This window comes from Pleurodeles waltl, chromosome 8, assembly GCF_031143425.1.
Source record: "Pleurodeles waltl isolate 20211129_DDA chromosome 8, aPleWal1.hap1.20221129, whole genome shotgun sequence".
Taxonomy (NCBI): domain Eukaryota; kingdom Metazoa; phylum Chordata; class Amphibia; order Caudata; family Salamandridae; genus Pleurodeles; species Pleurodeles waltl.
In genome coordinates, this window is record NC_090447.1 from 1,388,604,340 (window position 1) to 1,388,624,206 (window position 19,867).

General features: G+C 45.1%; 1 protein-coding gene across 1 annotated transcript in view; it reads right to left on the bottom strand.

The window, feature by feature from the left end:
- Nucleotides 1-6,229: 6,229 nt before the first annotated feature.
- The window catches only part of HEPHL1 (hephaestin like 1), a 420,608-nt gene continuing 406,970 nt past the window's right edge, over nucleotides 6,230-19,867 (bottom strand). The window contains exons 19-20 of the mRNA XM_069202431.1: nucleotides 7,502-7,540; nucleotides 6,230-7,418 (exon numbers count right to left, since the gene is read on the bottom strand). Coding sequence (XP_069058532.1) covers nucleotides 7,219-7,418; nucleotides 7,502-7,540 — 239 coding nt within the window. The 3' untranslated portion in view covers nucleotides 6,230-7,218. The remainder of the gene's footprint in view (nucleotides 7,419-7,501; nucleotides 7,541-19,867) is intronic.

Consider the following 19,867-nt stretch of genomic DNA (forward strand, 5'->3'; position numbering starts at 1 on the left):
ATCTGGGTGTACTCCTCCACTCGCAGCCAGAGCAGGGCATCATCACCACTCTTAGCTCTAACATCACTGGACTATTCACTCCAGTCATCCACTTGTGAGTCACACGTCTAAATAATTCCTAAGAGGGCCAAGGTGTAGGATACTTGGGTTTAGGTGTTCGGATCACTGGAGCATCATACCACCCTCAAAGCCATATTCAGACAATCATTGATCCAAATAAACCCCACATCTCTGAAAATAATCCACCATGGGCCAGGAACAAAACTTTCCCAGCCTCAAAAACAGAACGAAATGACAAAAAAAAGGAGCAGAAACAAAAAGAGGTTCAACAAGCAAGTTAATATATTGAAAAACAAAGGCAAAGTGTTCTTGTGGTGCAGGATCATCTCAGCTGCCAGTAGTTCAAGAAAGATAACCTTTATAAGCAGGGGACACAAAAGAATGAATGGAGCCTGTTACCTAAAAACCCAAACATGTCTAATGTATTGGTTTGACTAATGGGTCCATTATTAACAATGACCAAGCACACCTTTTTATGCCATGCAGCCCGTTTGAAATGGAAATACAAGTTTTGGTAACATTTAAAAAAGCTAAGAAACGTTGCCTAAGTTACATTGGAGGAATGAAGATTGCAGTAAACTGTGCTACTGTATTTAGATCCTTAGGATTTTATTGCATTCTGAAAGCACAAGTCAATGTGCCAGCCACTGACATTTGTAGAAGGGGGCTTAGAATGAGTACTTCACATGATAGCCAATTGCAGTCACTGACCACTGATATTTACGTACAGTGGTAGTTGGGGCAAAATAACTGTGGCTATGTCAGAGCAGTAAACTAGATCTAAAGGTCTGGAGGATACTATTCAAAACATCTGCTTCAGTTGTCCCCCAATGTTGAATACATTTTAGTCAATCACTGATTCATTTAAGTGTTTTGGACAGCACTTAGCATGTTGTCGCACAGCTGCTTCACAAAGCTCGATGTTTTTTAGAGCATCCCTCAAGGTAACCGCTCCAATTCAATGTTTGGTACTATAATAAAAGAGCTAAATAATGCGTTAGGTTTGGATGGAAGAGGGAGGGGTTCTGACTTGGTAGGAAATCTAGATAAGGAGGGACTGGATAAAAAACTTTTTAGCAAGGGGCATGGAATCAGCATGAAAAAGGAGGGACTTGGTGGGGCTTTAAAGTGGGAGGGCATGATGGGACATTTATTTTAGAGTAGGTTCATGGGGCTGAAATTGACACTTTCTACATTAAGGACAATGACCTTGGCTACTAAATCGTACAATATAATTACTTGGAATATTAGATGACTGGGGACACTTCATAAACAGCACAGGATGTTAGCACAATCGCACAGATGCCACACTCATCTTGCCTTCTTGCAAGAAACCCACCTCACTACACCAGAAGCCCTAAAATTACAGCGCAAGTGGCGGGGACAATTGTTTCACACCTCCTTCTCAGTGTATGCCAGGGGAGTAGCCATATGCATAAGGATGGGGAATTCCATTTTCAGCCTAATATACTAAAATTGACTCACAAGGTACATATGTCCTACTCAAGGCTTTCCTGGATGGAGAGCAGATAGTACTGGGCTGTTTTTATTCCCCACAACAGGAACAAGATGCTTTTTTTGCACGCTTGTCTAACTTGCTAGCAGAATAGGCTCATTTCCCTTGGGCACTAGGGGGCGACTCGAATGCTGTACTGGATGTGTTCCTCGACCACTCGCACCCGCCTCTTCAGAGTGCCGCACCAGTTCGCCAGGCCAGAATATTGCGACAATGGGTTGAGGGGTGGGACATGGTGGATGTCTTGTGGCACCATAATGCAGATGCGAGGGAATATTCCTTCTACTCCTACCCACATATGCTCCATTCCTGCTTAGACCGATTTTTATGTACTACTAGCTTGCAACCCCACATAACTCATGCCAGATATTTGGCTAAGACACTAACTGACCATAACACGCTCAAGATCCATCTGAACTGGGGAAGGGTACCCACCCAGATACCAACGAGGCATCTGCAGCCTACACTCTTAGAAGACAAGGTTTATAGAGAGACATTAGCTACTACCATAGATACATTTTCCAGAAAATACGGACAAAGCCACATCCCCACTCATTGAATGGGAGGCCTTCAAAGTAATTATACAGGAGACCTCCATTTCTATGAGAGTAGGAGCCCAGTCTGAAATACTGTCAGACCTCACACAGCTAGAAGATGAGTTGGGGTCTCTAGAACGAGAGGTGATACTAGACAACACCAAAAGAAAGCAATTACAAGAGGCACGGATCCGGCATGCGGAACTCCTAGAGCACTTGCGTGTAATAGATTGCAGATCATACTCCCAGAGGACGCATGTGGAGGCGGACAAACCAGGTGCCCTGCTTTCTAAACTAATCAGACCACAACAGTCTCCCACGCATAGATCAATGATACAGTCCCCACAGCTGGGTTCAGTAACTAGCCAAACCAGCATTACCAATGCCTTCCATCTAGACTATGTGGATTTGTAGGCAGCGCCGCCACCAGTAGACCAACACTCCATACATATGTTTCTGCACTGACATCTGCTCCCACAGGTGACATCACTAGAAAGAGGCGCTGCAAGCCTCAATCACGTCTATCGAGATAGGCGAGGCATTAAAAGAGATGGCATGTAATAAACCCCGGGCTGTGACGGATTGCCAGTGGAATTTTATGCCACATACCCTAAGCGCTTGCTTCCCCACCTAGAAAAGTTATATAAGAGGTCCCTCGAAGAAGGAATGATTCCAGCTACAACTCGAGAAGCGGTAGTGACCTTGCTTCTAAAACCATGTAGACCTCTCACACAAATGACTTCCTATAGACCCCTGTCTATTTGAAATACGGAATGTAAACTCCTCAGTAAAGTATTGGCGCGCAGACTACTCCCACGCCTGCTACACACGGACCAATGTGGATTTGTTCCACTCTGTGGTACATTGATGAATATCCGCCGACTATTTCAGTTGATGGATGAGTCAAAGCACAAATACCCATACGCTGGCTGCATCTTCCTAGGTATATGGCAAGCACTTGATACTCTCAGCTGGCAATATGTGTTGGCATCTCTAGAAGCCTATGGAATACCTCCAGAATTTATACGGTGGGTACACGGCCCGACTGCCAGGGCCAAGACAGGAGTTCATATATCCACACCTCTTATCCCATATACTGTGGACCTAGAGAGGGTTGTCCTGTGCCCCTCCTGTTCTTTGTACTGGAATTGGAGCTCCTGGCGCAGCACCTTCGCCGCAGCGCAAAGGATTGGGGAATTGCACTCAACCCCACTAGGCATGCTTTCGCCTTGTATGCGGATGATATGATACTTTACTACAGAGATTTGCAGCAGGGCACGGAGAGGATGGCGCAGACTTTTTCACGATTTGCACTCCTTTCAGGGCTCCGAATTAATCCTGATAAGTCATATGCATATTCCTTTCGGGACACCTGGTCGGAGCTTGTGATCCCAATTTGGGCCCAAGACCATTGCAACGGCTCCTGTCTCCATCCGGTATTCGCATTTACCGGGACCAAGCGGATTTGCTGGATGGGAATCTAAACCAGGCGATTACATCGCTCCGATCCCAAACTGACTTTTGGACACACTACCCCTTTCAGTGGAGGGGAGGGTGACCCTGGTGAAGATGGTAATTCTACCACTGGTCTTATACTATTTTATGAACTTGCCGTTTACAGCATCACCATGTGTATTTCGGACACTGAATTCCTTATTGATAGACCTCATGTGGGGGAAAAGGTGGTCGGCATGACAAAACTATAGTTACCCCCAGACTTAGAGGGCTTTAGCGCTCCATATTTCAAGGCCTACTGTATTGCAGGCCAACTGCAATGGCTGTCCTACTGGCTAGCCGGCCATAATCTGGGCGAGATAAATTGAACAGATGCGATGTGGAATAGGGGCTTTAATCACCAGTTGCTTTGTCCTAAGTCACCTGAATTACCCCACGGGTCTACTTTGCAATTACGCATGGCATTGGCCTATTGGTAACTAACTATATGTTACAAATCTTCAGCAACCCCCTATGTGCCTAGCATACCACTAAGCGGGCTCTCTACCCTCTCGGGAACGATCATGGCAGCTACGCTCAGGGTATGGGAACAGCAGGGTCCACTCGTTCGCGGAGACTTGTTCGCGGATGGAATGCTACTCTCAGACTTTGTGCAAATACATGGTTTATCATAGACTCTTTTAAACTCATGCTAAAATACTATCATATGTACGCACTTACTGGGCACCACAGGGTACAGAACCGGTAACGCATGAAACCCTCCAAGCTCTGCATACAATGGGACACGGTAGGCATCCTGTTAGGTGGATATATCGGGGGATCCGGGCACAGCTCCACACATCCCTGGACACATTGAAGGTCACGTGGGCAACTAATATAGGCAGAGACATTATGGTAGAGGAATGGACATTCATATTACAATATGTTAAAAAAAAAAAAGCAAAAAAAAAAAAGCAAAAAAAAAAAAAAAAAAGAGTCTCGTAACACTAGGTTTAAACTGATTCAGTTTTACCTTTTTCACTGGCCGTGTTTGACTCCGCATAGACTTAATAGGGTCTATCACACTACAACGATGCACTGCCCTCGGTGTCGCACCACTGATGCCAATCTCCTCCATATGATGTGGGCATGTCCATCCCTCACACAGTAGTGGACTGCAATATGTACCATGCTGACAGATGTTGCAGAGTAACCAGTGGACTTTTCCCCCGCTTGCTTCCTCCTCGGACTACACCATAGGAAAAATGCCTCTAAGGTACTTACGCGCTTCATGGACTTGGCTATGCTTTTAGCAAAACGTCAAATGACGAGGCACTGGAAGTCCCCTCACACGCCCCTTCTCTCCGCTCATGGATGGAGGCGGTATTATGCTGGAGCCAGGCAGAAAGTGCAGCCCTCAGAAGAGAAGAATATAGAGGCCTGTGGGGAAAAACAATATCTCTAGAGTGGGACACACTAGTAGAAACGTTTAGGGCACAGGTTGAGTCGCAGGGCTGATTATGAGTGGGCAAATAGCATCTCTTGTGAGATGCTGGAAGTGAGCCTGAGTAGAAAACCTGAAGCTTCCACATACTTTGACCTAAGGGGTTCATATACGCTCCTTCATCATATGGGAATGGCTGCAAATGAGATGGTGCTGAAAGCAATTTTATGTGTTGTCCTCCCATGCAAGGAGTGGTACCCCTGAAAAACTCAATATTAACTGCGACCCTTATGTCTTAACCCTTATCATCAACAGACGGAAGTGTGACAGGATGGAGAGTGGCTGGGACAGGGGATTGTTGGTCAACATCAATGTTACACAACATAGTACCGCTGGAATGCACCTGTAGATTTATTATGCATACTGCATGTCCAATTATGATATGTCTGCGATGTCACTTGAACACTACACTGTATGTTGCACAGTTGAGAACGGAAACTAATAAAACTTTGTTTTAAAAATAAATAAATAAATAAAATGTGGTACAAAACATAGTAAAAGGTTTAAGTGTATACTTCTATGTGTGAAGTTCTCCACCTCAACTATGGAGTCTCCACACATGTAAGTATAGATTTTAATAGTAAATGTGGGAGGGACACATGGGGGTCGGTGGCAGGGACTGTCTTACTACCAGAGGGGATAGGATTAGGGAGGAGTAAGAGGGGTTAAGGAAGGGTCAGAGAGAGGTTTAAGGAGGGAGGTCAACCACCCACGCAAGTAAGGCAACTGATTTACCCTGGGGTTAGAGACATGTAATTTACAATTCTGTAGTAACTTTACACTCAGAACTTGAAACTACTGAACATAGTAAATGTACTACAAAGTGTAAACTTACTCATAAGTGTAACTTATTCTTGTGAATCAGTCCCAGACTCTGAGTGGAACTTTACAGAGGATACTGCAAGATTTTTTGATAAAGAGCTTTGTAAAGCACGATATGAACCAAGCTTATTTAGAGATGGGGTAGATGAGGCTTCTTGCTTGCCAAATGAAAAGAAAGGCATTTTTGAATTTGTGAGCCATAGGGTTCTATCGATACATATTGCTCATGGTCTTGTAAAAGACCACCTCCAATATGCGTTACTTAGATCATGGTGTTCCTAGAAACCCCTCCATCTTTTTCATCCCTCTTAAAGCACTGAATGCCACAGTCTACAGTGATCTACAACTACACAGTACTTGGTTTAAAAGGAGCTGCTTTCATTTATTCACATTAATTGCAAGGAAGAAATTCTAGGTGTGGGAGATGTGTTTTTGTGTTTAATGGACTATGCAATGGGACTCTAGGATTCTGCTTCCTCTCTTGTGGCCTGAGATCTCTGAAGCAGAAGCAGGGTTATGCTTTGAGCTTCAATGACTTTTACCCCCTGGAAAACATGTTCTGCTCTCTGTTTTAGCACCCTCAACTACATGCCGACGACAAGTAAGGAGGTTTGGGGAGCCATCTGCAGCAAAATAAGGTTCAAGATTCAGTAAGAATTGCACTGGAGCGGACAGAATCATATTCCTCTACCTTGGCTGCCTGTGTAATAAACAGAAATTGGAGAGGCTGGTGGGATAATCAGTGTGACTCAAATGGTCTGATGCTTCTCAGGTATTCAGGGCTCCTAGGTCAGTGATCTGGCTAACAATCATTCCTTGGAGTTACTGCCATAGGAATTCTGACCATCAGGCCAATTATCTTCCTATTGTTGCAGCCCACATCTGTTATATATATAAATACCTTTTTATTGTGCCCAATAAAGGGCATGCACCAACAGCACATGGAGATTGACTGCAGCTAATGAAGCTGGTTAAGGCTTTCATCTGTGCAACCTCTCAATGAGATCAAATAAGGCCAAACTTTTGCGACAATTGAAATGCATGGTTTTCACAAATTTTCTGTTCCATTAGTGTTCGCACAGGCGCCATCATACTGAAAGATTCCGTTCGTTAGGAGCACTCTTTACTGTCCTCCACACACCTCAGAAGCCTACATTCCAGAGAATATAAATTCAAATTGTTTGGCAGATGATAATTCACTTATTAAAAAAACTAACTTTGGAGCCATGTTTTTCTATATGGTCAAATGTCTTGCTCCTCTAACATCCAGTGTTCAAGTGACACAATACTTTACAGTGGCACCCCTGCCACCAGTAATACTGCACATTCCTATATAAAAACAGCTTTCACAGCGTATCGCCTGGGAGCTCAGGGCTACGGTACGACCAGCGCAACATCCTTTTCCGGAGGACACTGAGAATGATGAGCACAGTCAATAGTATCGACAGAAGCGTGATTCCAATGATAAGCAAGGCTATGAGGGCGGTCTTAGCCTGCCTCGCATCCAGGCTGCTTCCAAAAAGCTCTACACCTGCTTGGCTGCTGCCTGAAAAACAGAAAAATCTCAGGTAAATTCTTTGTTTAATGAACACTGCTCAAAATAGTTTTAATTTCTGAAAATATTCATACCTTTTGTAATACCATCTTCTTCGCGTGGGTAAAGAGGATCTATGGTGTTTGATAATAGAAAAAAAAGACAAAGGGCTGGCATTAGATTATTCATTAATTAATAGATGAAGGCTCAAATATGGCAAAGGTACAATTTTAGATGCCTTAATATCTTGCGCTTAGCCCAGGAAGACAAGTTTCTTAGCTATCACAAAAATGCTCCTGTTGTATTATTATTGTAAATTGTGTTGTCTGTGTGTACCCAGGAGACACTATTTTTATTTATTATTTTCAATAATGCAGATTTACTAAAAGAACAAAATATCATTGAATAGTGTAAAAAAGTCAAAAAAGGGACTCAAAGTAACACTGAATACAGCATGTCGACGTTATTTCCCATTGCCTGAACTTTTAGCCCGGGCCACTTTTTAAATTTTTTTAATTGCCATAAAGCAGTCCAGAAAAGACCACAGAAATAAACGCTCTCTCACACACACTGTATATTTGGGGAAAGAAAGAAATCAAATAGTAGGAGAATTCTTGGAGTGAATTAAATGTTCAGTAGCAAGCGCGATGGGGGAGGGGAATCAGACAAAGGAGTGGGAGGGCTAGGGTGGGGAGTGGCCTGCAACTGGCATGATTTCATGAGCACCAAAACAAAATAATAAAAATTATACAGTTTAAATTATAAACACCATTTAGATCGCCTTTGAACCCCACAGTACAGTCTCATTCTCCAATCAATACTACAAACTGAGGATGCACAAAATGAAAATTAAACAAGGTCTTTTATGAAAATACAAAAGACAAATATCCAGATAACTAGACTATTTTATCAATTTTAATGCCCTATTCCCCAGAGTACTTCACTACATCAATGTGCAGAATCCCCAGATTTGTTTTTCACGTCCAGTGCAAGCCTCTCCTTACAGGGGGAAAAACAGTGCCTAATGGTAAATTAAGGAGAGACACTAATTAGAGGAAACAATCCAATTTAATTAAATTAAACTCAGGGTAAAAGTGGGATTGCCAACTACAAAAGGAGCTAGTTGCTGGCAGCTAGGCTAGGGCCTCCTCTGTTTAAGTCACATTAATGAAGCCTAGATGACAGTATAATGGCGAAGCGTGGGAGACCAGCTACCTTCAAGGAACAGCATTTGCAAAAGGCAGACAGCCCTTCTGCCCAACTAAAACATATTGTTCACCGCACGGCTCACTGCAGCATTGGAAAGAAGCTTGACTTTGGAAGATGGCAGGGGAATGAAGCTTGGCTGCAGATTATGGCTTCAAGGAAGTGCAGCTTTTTACTAATAAAATAATTAATACGCTTTCCTTTAGCTTAAAACGCTAAATGAGTAAAATAAATTATTTTTTCTTCATTAAGGGAAACTCCAAACATTTTCTCCAACATGAGCTGAAGTCCCACTGCATTGGTGAAACTCACTAGGCCTTCTACAATGGAAATGGGGTAGAAAAACTGAATTTCGAAAAAAGCCTTTAGTTTTGTGTCATGCATGGCTCCACCTTATTTTTTTTTTTACTTGTGGCTTCTTGTCCAATCTCTTTACTTGGCTATGCACTTTGAGTCTGATAACTGCATATTTTTCATGCGAGGAGAAGGACTGGTACTGCAATTGGTGGATTATTTTTTTTATTGCTCCTTTCAGCAAATTTTATTAGTTAATAAAAACCATAAAACATTCCATCTCCAATAGCACAAGGCATAATTAGTGCAAAAAGACCATCAGTGCAATAAATATGATGACCCCCTCCATGAGTCCATTTCTAAATATAAAACATGGTTTATAAATCATAGTAAAACACAAATTTGCCCCTGCGTCCTTTGGATCTTTTAACTTCCCATAGAGCCTTTACCAAGCGTATAAAAATAGTTATGATCACGGTAAAACATAGGGTAACACCCGATGTCATTCATTGCTACTAAGATTATAGGGGAAACCATTCCTTAAATCATATTTTTAGGCATTTATTTGGTCTGTAGCCATAAGTTCCTGGGGGCAGGATATAAAAAGCATTTGGTATTTAAAGTTACTAACTTAGTTACTTTGCAAAACTGGCAAAAAATGTGCAATATATTCCTTCAGCATGGTAACTAAATACTGATTAGAGGTTAAACAATTGATCCTTGACAACTCTATACACATCCCATCCTAAAATCTATAGAGAGACTCTGCTCTATTGGCATCCCAGTTGCCGGGATCGCTGGATTCTCGAGGGAGGAGTAAGGGAAGTAACCATGTCCAAAAATCGGACTAATGTTCAGGATTTCATTTCTTGGATCGAGTGTTTCGATTAGGGCCAGTCGGCATGATCTGATCCCTAAGGCATTGAATTCTTTTTTCAGCAATTTTCTTCTTTGAATAGCCAAGGCTGGACAAATGCAGACCACATGCCCAAATGTTTCCACCATGAGGTGGCATAAGCGGCATTCCTGATTGGCTCTTTCAGACTCATTCTTCCATTTAGGCATGCGATCTAACGTTGGCATATCTCCTAGCCTTAGCCTTAAGAAACGTTTAATTTTCAAAGCATAGGATTCAGCCATCATCAGTGATTCTTTGTGTGTTTTATATGATTTACGAACAAACCATCCATGGTATCTTTTAGCTAGTTCCTTCCTATCTTCTAGCCAGCGTGTAGCTTGATTGCTTTACTTTCTTAAATACCAGACTAGGCAGTGTCTGATCCCAGAAGTCTTCCAAATTTAGCTGCTTTATACTTCTTTCCAAATACTCTTTATAATTACTATTGCTCCTTTCAAGGTTAATTTCCTGCCATACTAAATTGGCTAGCATCCCTTCTGGTGCGTGCCGAAATTTGAGGCAACATTTAATAAAAACTGCAGGTCTAGCCAATGACTTCCTTACTATCGTGGGCTGGGGATGCCGACCTAGGTAACTGGAAACCTTGTTTGTAGTATTTCACCATAAGTTTATCCAGGAGAGCTTTCTCCACACCTCTCATTATTTCTGTGCAATAAGAGAGCATTGTTAATAATTTCACTCTCATTACTGCTGTTAGCGGGTTAAGGGCATGTCCACGGATGGTCTTTGCTAATATTCCAAAGGCATAGTTTAAAGCTTGTGCTTTATTTCGTATCACTTCCCTGTGGCATACATAGGTTCCTCTTGAATCTATTGTGACCTCTAGGTATGTGTAGGTGGTCACTTATCTTTCCATTTAAATGCCACTTATGCTGATTGGAGTGTCTGTGGTTGAGGACAATCATTTTTGTTTATTTATAACTCATTTATTTTTGTATACCCTCCTAAGCTATGCATCAATTTTTGCATACCTATTCTGGAATTATGCTATTGCTAAGCAATAGCAGGTCGTCTGCATATAGCAGATTAGATAGTTGGTGGTCACCAAGTGTGGGTGAATGGGCAGACTGGCTGCTGAACACTAAAGGGAGGTCTGCAATGTAAAAATTAAAAAGGATTGGTGCTAGAACACAGCCTTAACTTTCACCTATGTATCGGAATAAAGTAATCTTATGGCGTCAGAGAATGGTTAGGGGCAGCCCCCATTGCTGTAGTTTTGCCCACAAGTTACCACGAGGGATACAGACAAAAGCTGCTTTAAAAATCAACAAAACACAAATATAATGGGGTCCCTGTTCCCTTTGCTCTATTAATAATGATACCCAGCGTCATAAGGTTCATTACACCGGTTTGGTTTATGGGAAGTCTGCCATTATCTACAGCCCAAGACTCTAAATGCAGCAGTAAGCATGCAGAAAAGTATTTAAGGTCCTCATTTAAAAGGGCAAGGCAGCCCTCCCTCCCTTATAAATAGGGCGAATTATTGAACCCTTCCAACTAGCCTGGACGAGTCCAGTTCACAACAAATGATTAAACATTGCACTCAGAAAGTCCGCCCATCTTTTCATTGACTGTTTAAACAGTGCTTGGGGTAGTCTGTTAGGGCCAGGTGCACAGTCAGATCGTAATTTCCCAATGATCTTCATTATCTCGGACGCTGGGATTACCAAAGAATTCAAATCATCAGATTCCTGGGTGTTCTTCTTCCACTGAACTGGCACAACTCTTCCAGTGGGACTTTTCTTGAAGTGAAATTTCAAGTGATCAACCCAAGCTTCCTCGCTTATGTTTGCATTGTGGGCAGCTTTTAGACCTTTTTAAAGGGAATTAATCAGCTTCCAGAAACGTTTTGAATCTGATAGTCCTGACGCATAGTGCAGTTTAGCCCATAGTGCTTCTTGCTGGAGGTTTTTAAAAGACCATATTTCCTCTTTTATGAGCTTCCTTTGCTCCCAGAGGGAACTTAATAATGTTCCAGTCTCTGGAGATTTGTACAGTTGCCTCAGCAGCCTGCTTCCAGCTGCTTTCCTTATACGCACTGTCTGTGGCATCTGTACGCCGCTGCGATGTCCCAATTGGACTCACTTGTATTTTTTTGTTTTTTTTTAGAAACCTTGGCTTGTAAGTTCCCTGGGAAAGGCCTCCCAAACATATGTCTGATTTGTACTTCCCATGGCCATGAGCTCCAGATTGGACATTGCCTCTTCTGCTTGGTTTCTGATGAAACTGGATGACCATTTCAGTCGCTTAAGGTTTTCTGTGCCAATCTCTCTTAATACATGCCACTTTCTCAGGCGTGCACACTGTTGACCGTACCTTTATTATCTGGGGATTGTGATCACTCTCCGTGCGGTCCAAGAGTCTGAAATCGCTCACATGCTTGTACAGTGAGGGATTGACCAGCGTTCAATCCAGATATGAAGTCGCCTTTCTGGAGGTTCCTGTCCAAGCAGGGGGGATATCAGCTAGATTCCGTTTATTTCGAGTAAATAGTCCAGCTACCTCACAGGTCTTTGATTTCTCTCCAATTTTATCTTTCTTTATGTGCTGGGGGATATTTTGACTTGGCACTGCTACTACTGTTTGTATATATTCCTCACTTGGACTGTGGAATAAATGGAGGTTGAAATCACCTGAAATTAACCAAAAAGCCAGGTATGTCGAACTTTTTACTTGGAGTAGGTGTTTTATCAAATGGTTGGCTTCAGCAGCTTTCTTTTTTGGATTCATGTAGATTATTACCAGTGGTTCAGGTATGTTTTTTGCCCAACCATCTAATCGGACTAACAACAATGGCAGATCTTACACGTTGAGTTCTGATGCCTAGGCTGAAATATTGGTAGAGATGTGTATCGCAAGGCAGCCTTTTGCCCTACCGAACATACTGGTTTTCTCTGCCAGCCTGATACATTCTTTACACCCAATTAGAGGTATAGACGCTTGGGCCCAGGATTCCTGTATCATTATAATATCAAATGAGCCTAAGAGTTGGATTACTACTGGATCTTCCAATTTTACCAGCAGGCCTCCTATGTTCCATTAACAGATGTTCAATGCTCCTTGTGGGGATGACAGCTGTTGAGTTGTTGTTGAGCTTTTACGGACCCTTCCTGAAGATAACACAGAGGGCAGCCAACTCCAGCTAGCCAAAGGATCACATCTTGTTAGCATCTTTCTTCGCCCCTCCTCTTTCCATAGTTGGGATGACTGAATTACTAATTTTTTAATTAATTTTTCCTTCATTGGTTTCACTGAAATCACATGTTCCACTTACTCCACGTAGAACGGACCAAGGTTCTAGTACGTCCATATTGAGATGACGCTTCTTCATTACTGGGTTTTGATATTGATCTCCTTGGTATATAACACCTTAATGCTCCAGGCTCTCAAGTACTAAGTACTCTCTCCTTTCCAAGATTTGCTTAGGGCGATCAGGGGCCGAAAAAATGACCAGTGTTGGATCCATATCCTGACTCCCTCTTGCTGGAATGAACTTTATAGCAGCTATATCTTCTGAGGACACCTGATTCAGATCAAGAGGTCCTTTTATGAGTTTTAGAATGAGCACATCTGAGGGGGTTCTTGAAAGAAATTCAGGGATTCAGAGTAGCTGGAGATACTGCTCTTGGTTGATTGGATTTTGATAATTTGTCAGATTTGACTGCTGCAATACAGTATGTACTCTTCTTGAAGTCTCTACATTATCTAGGGTTGTGGAACTGATCCCTCCTGCCGTACAGTTCTCCGGGGCCGTATATGGATGACCACCAGTAGGGCTTTCGTTCTCCTCCATAGTGGCTTTTGTTAATAGAGATGGTTTGTGTTCTTGCAATGTCGGAGCCATCGTGAGAGTGCCTCCTAAATCAGGAACCTTATTTGCCAGTACATTTGAGGCAAGCCAGGGAGTACCATCTGATTTTTGCCTTCCCTCTTGTGGTCTTATATTTCTTACTTGGTTCCTCTGTGAGGGCCACTGTGGTCTTTGTGACACCTGTGCGGAGTGACCGAGCAGAGTTCCTGCCCTTTCTTGCACGTTTTCTCTCTCTCTTTGTCAGATGCAATTGCAGAGACTTTTCAGGTTCCCTTGGATCTAACAAGTATGTAGGCAGAGAACTCAGGAGTCTCAGTGATGGCTTTTACAGTAGGACTCTTAACGCTGTTCTCTACGAGGTCCATTCTTCCAGATGGGTCTCCTTGGTCGATTTGCTGACTATCCTTCATGCTCTCTGCAGATGGAACGGATGTCAGCATGTTAGATAGCGAACTGACATATGTACGCTCCTTAACTTGGGGGTAAAGACCTCTCTTAGTATTCCTTCCAAGGTTATCAGCAAATGGGACAATCTGTCCACCATCTATTTGCATGAGCAGATGGGGACGTCGTTGAGCTGTTTAGTTTGCGCCCTTGTTATCAGAGAGTTTAGTTCTCCTAGCTTGCCATCGATTCCAGAGACGAACATGGCCAATGTGTTCAGCAGGTCTACCTGGATATCCATTGTATTAGAATGAAACTGGAGTGTCATTACTGTTGCCTGCACTGAATTCAAAATTGCGGCCCACATATCATTCACACTATTTAGAGCCGATGGTTGTAGGGTTTCCCTAACATGTGTCCCTTGGTCTTCCACTGAAGCTTTCACATTAGTTCTCTCTGTCTGAGGTCTGTCCCCTACATCCGACTCCCCTGGTACAGACGGGAGATCTTGTCTTCAATGATCCCAACTCCATGTTTTTTAGACTATAAACCAGAAAGGAGTAGAACTTACAACTAGGTCTCTTTGGGGGATTTTAGGAGTTCTCTAGTTTCACAATGTCATCAATTGCTTCTTTCTCTGAGTCAGGACTGTATGTGCGTTTTATTGATGCGGGCAACTGCCTTTCATGGTCTTCGATTACTTAAGGGTTACGTAGACTCCTAATGAGGGGGTTAGCTCCCCGACCCCCCAGTTAGTGTAGCAGTAATGGTAGAGATAGCATCCCCAGATGCAACTGCAACAGCCGAGGGTCCACCATATAGGGGATGATTTTCCATGGTTACAATTATTGGTGATAGGGGGATTGGTGGGGGAGAGTCTCGTCTGATGTCTATCTCCCCTCAACCTTTTGGGCCCAAGAGCCTGGACAGGCGAAGGACAGACCTCTGGAGTTTGGGGATTGGGACCCATTGAGGCCCTCTTGATTCCACAGTTACCTAGGACAGCATAATAGTCAGTTATCTTGTGGTTGTCAGGATTAAGAGTTTCGCCTCCTCCTCGTGGGTGTTGTCAGTTGCCATCTGGACCATCGCTCTTGCATTCGCCATTCCCACACTGTTATTTTGCATTGTTAGGCTCCTACAATTGATGCCAGCTGTACTCAATACCCTACATGGGCTGGGGGACTGTGGAGCACTGTTCCCCCTCCTTTTTATGACTACTTCATCTGAGACAGGCTACCTTTTCCTTTTTCTCCAAATGGAGATAAGAAGACTTGCCTCAGAGGGTTCCGGTGGCTTCAAGTTCAAATCCAGTCCAAATCAGTCTCAATCCCAACTTTCAAGTATCTTTCCTGTGCCTTGGGAGCAGGCAAGCAATATATATGATGTAAAGCTTTATGATATGCTTACATCTGTCGGTAATATGGAGAGATTGAGCAAGCGGTGCTCACCAGTCACCACCGCAGACTGCGCCCTAACCGGGCCGCTTCAGAAGGGGGGCTGCAACACGCACTTAGCAACTGCAGAGTATGCCTATCGCGCTCTCCTTACCTCATGGCACGCTGTGTGTACTGGCTAGGTGCTGGCTGCGATATCCGCAATGTCTGCGATGTCCACAATGTCTGTACAGCCTTCAGGCCCCTTTGATGGACATCCAGGCCCCCGCAACATCTGTGTGGCCCCAGGCCCACGCGGCATCTAGTGTGTCAGATGTGCGGAGCCGGGCTAAGCCACACTGTGCTGCACCCATCCCAGTCCACCTTCTCCTTCTCTGCAACCCCTGTCTGCGCTCGAACCTCCCAGAGGTACTAGGCCATGAGTAGCTATGAGAGGTGGATGGGCGACCGGAGGTCAGAGGGGAGGTGGTGGGCTGGTGCAGTGGTGTGAGGATGCAGTGAAGGCTGCTGGCGTGCACCCACTGCTGCCTCCTGCGTCCGAATCCACGCTTGTAACCTCAACTAAAACATCTTTCATAGGCATGTTTTGCTTTTTGTGTCTAAAACATTTGTTTGTTTAAATAGTCAGGAAAACGTAGCTTAAAAATAAGCCACTGGTTGTGGTGTAGCCGGTGAGCCAAGACCGCGCATGAAACCAGGCTCCCAATCAAGACATTGATAATCTGCCAAAATCATGAGGTAAGGAGATTAATCAGACACCACCCCCCCCTCTACCTGCATCTGTGCGGTTATAGGGGAGTGCGAACGGCACTGGATCAGTGATCTGGGCCTTTCTTCATTTGTCCTGTGAGGCATGGGCTGCTGGTGAGCCCAGGTGACACAGACTTTGGCTCTCCAGGAGACTAACAAGGACATGGTTCAGTCAGCACCTGGGGTCAGCGACCTGTGCAGGAGGCAACCAGACATCTAGAATCTGGTTGCGGCCTGCTGGACTGGATTGTAGATTGGCACTCTGGGATAGGACCGACATCTGGCCCCGATGTGCCAATACCTATGTAACTTACTTTTTCCTGACCAGGGCCCCCATTATGACTTCAGTGGTCTTTTCTCAAGACCACAGAAGGCACGGGCGTCAGAAGACCGCCAGTGCTGGTGGTCTTCCAACCACCATATTACAAGTACTGAAGGATTTCTGCCGCAATTTGGGTGGAAATCCTCCAGTAATCGTGCTGGAGGTCGGAGACGCAAGGGCTGTTCCACCACCGGCCCCGCTGAAAGTACTCCACCAGCCATATTACGACCTGTAGTACGGCCTGGTGGTGTCCTGATGGCGGGGTGCTGCCGGCAGTGGAAGTGCCTGTTCCCTGTCGGACGACCTCCTCGCCGGACAAGGTAAGTTGATCATCCGACAGGGGTGGGAGGGTGGGGGGGTGTTGTGTGTGAGTGGATGTTGTCTGTGTGTGTGAATGTTAGTGTATATGCGCGTGTGTATGGGTGTTTGAATGCGTGTATGATTGCTGAAGTGAGTGTGTGATGGAATGTTTGTGCAAAAGTGTATGGATGCAGGTGAGTGAATGCAAGTACAGATGCGTGTGAATGAATGAGAGTACAGATGCGTGTGAATGAAAGAGTACAGATGCGTGTGAGTGAATGAGTACAGATGCGTGTGAGTGAATGAGTACAGATGCGTGTGAGTGAAAGAGTACAGATGCGTGTGAGTGAATGAGAGTACAGATGCGTGTGAGTGAATGAGAGTACGGATGCGTGTGAGTGAATGAGAGTACGGATGCGTGTGAGTGAATGAGAGTACGGATGCGTGTGAGTGAATGAGAGTACGGATGCGTGTGAGTGAATGAGAATACGGATGCGTGTGAGTGAATGAGAGTACGGATGCGTGTGAGTGAATGAGAGTACGGATGCGTGTGAGTGAATGAGAGTACGGATGCGTGTGAGTGAATGAGAGTACGGATGCGTGTGAGTGAATGCGAGTACGGATGCGTGTGAGTGAATGCGAGTACGGATGCGTGTGAGTGAATGCGAGTACGGATGTGTGTGAGTGAATACGAGTACGGATGCGTGTGAGTGAATGCATGTATGTAAGTGTTGGTGAAAGAGTGTTTGGGGTGTGTGTGGGGGGTGGTGTGTGTGCATGTATGCCGGTAGGGGTGGGTGAGGGGTCTGCTGTACTGGAAGGGGGTGGGGGTGCTGTTCTGGAAGGGTGGGGTGGGGGGTGCTGTACTGTAAGGGGATGCTGTACTGGAAGGGAGGGGGATGGGGGGATTCTGGTATGGAAGGGGGGTGGGGGGTATTGGGATTGCAGACGGGTTTGGGGGGAGTCATCTGCCGGTGACAGGAAAGAAATTTCCTGTCACCAGTTGCCTTTCCGCCAGGGTTTTTGCAGCGGTGCTTCCGCCACCGGAAACCCTGGTGGAAAGCTGACTCGTGATACCGCCGGTGGTCTTCAGTGGACCATTGGGTCGGAGATGCTAATCTCCAGCCCAGCTGTCCAACCGCCCTGACAGTACAAGCAGGGATGTGGCGGTCTTCACTGACGGCCCTTCAGCGGCAAGACTGCCACCATGGCCCTGGCGGTCTTCGGACCACCAGGTTCATAATGAGGGCCTACGTGTTTCTGTGCTCTCTGCACTGTCTTTTTAAATTATTGTAAAATTAAAAAAGGGGTTTATAAATGAATATCATTGGCTTGCAGTTGTTCTTTACAAAATGTAGTCATTCGATAAATTTAAGATTTCCCATAATACTCTAACCAGAATTATAGCCTCACATTAGAGCAATATCAATTTCCTAACTTCTATCCTTTATACTGGAGACATTTTAGTACCTCAAGAATAAGGACAGGAAAACCTGTGCTAGAGGAAGCAAAGGGCATGATCTGACTCCTTCAAACAAACAGTGAACACTCATTCAGTAATTTTTCACAACAGTCTTTCCATGTTACAAACTGTGTAATCTAGGATGGGCAAGAGGGTAGACTGGGTCATACCTTGGGAGTCTGACCAGTAGCGTCCACGACAGGCCCAATTTACTTGCTTCATACTGTGTCTGTTCTTTTTCAAGCTGTCAGTCCATTTTGTCCATATGTCATGTCCAAAGATAAGCACAACTTGGCACAAGAAACAGTGATCCTATCAAATGAATCAGATCTATAAAGACACAGGCCCTCATTCTGACCTTGGCGGGCGGCGGAGGCCGCCCGCCAAAGTCCCGCCGTCAGATTACCGTTCCGCGGTCGAAAGACCGCGGCGGTAATTCTGACTTTCCCGCTGGGCTGGCGGGCGGTCGCCTTCAGACCGCCCGCCAGCCCAGCGGGAAAGAGGCTTCCACGATGAAGCCGGCTCGGAATCGAGCCGGCGGAGTGGAAGCTGTGCGACGGGTGCAGTTGCACCCGTCGCGTATTTCACTGTCTGCGCAGCAGACAGTGAAATACATGTAGGGGCCCTCTTACGGGGGCCCCTGCAATGCCCATGCCAGTGGCATGGGCACTGCAGGGGCCCCCAGGGGCCCCGCGACCCCCCCTACCGCCATCCGGATCCCGGCGGTCCGACCGCCGGGATCTGGATGGCGGTAGGGGGGGTCGGAATCCCCGCGGCGGTGCAGCAAGCTGCGCTGCCGTGGAGGATTCAATGGGGCGGCGGTACACTGGCGGGAGCCCGCCAGTGGTGCCGGTCCGACCGCGGCTTTACCGCCGCGGTCGGAATCCCCATTGGAGCACCGCCGGCCTGTCGGCGGTGCTCCCGCGGTCCTCCGCCCTGGCGGTCAAAGACCGCCAGGGTCAGAATGACCACCACAATGTCCTGCCGGATAGAAAAACATGTGGGCTGAGCTGCCAAAGGCAAAGTTACCACTACCTACAAGAGTGGCAATACTGACAGGAGGTGAGCACTGATTCCTGTCCTAAACCACTCTGGTACATCAGCCTCAAACATAAAAGGCTGGACAGAATGAGGTGAACAGAAGCAGCATCAGCAAAAAGTCTGGGAATGGTACTGGGAAACCTGCATTATGGTTGGGGCAGCAGCCAAGCAGAGGCATTTGGGAGCAGCCAAGAATTCAGAAATGAGTAACTTTGGGAAGGAATGAGTCTCCTTCAGACCAACATATTGCAGCAGATCACATAGGAACATGAATCAGACAGAGGCAGGCTCTCTGCTTTTACCATGAAAAAGTTGTTGTAGAATGACCAATATATGGGATAAGAAAAGGTACAATCCTGCTATGGAGATTTTCACATCATGTTTGTAGCCACGGGGATGAAGAGGCACAACAAAGGAAGGAATGGATATTCAACATAATCTCTAAAACAGAGCTTGATATTTGAGCAATCGACAAGCCACTAACAAGAAACAAACGTGAAAGATGTTAAGTTAGTCATTATGAAAACTAAGATATAAGTGATGGGAGTGTGTTTATAGAGACTTGTAACAGCAGT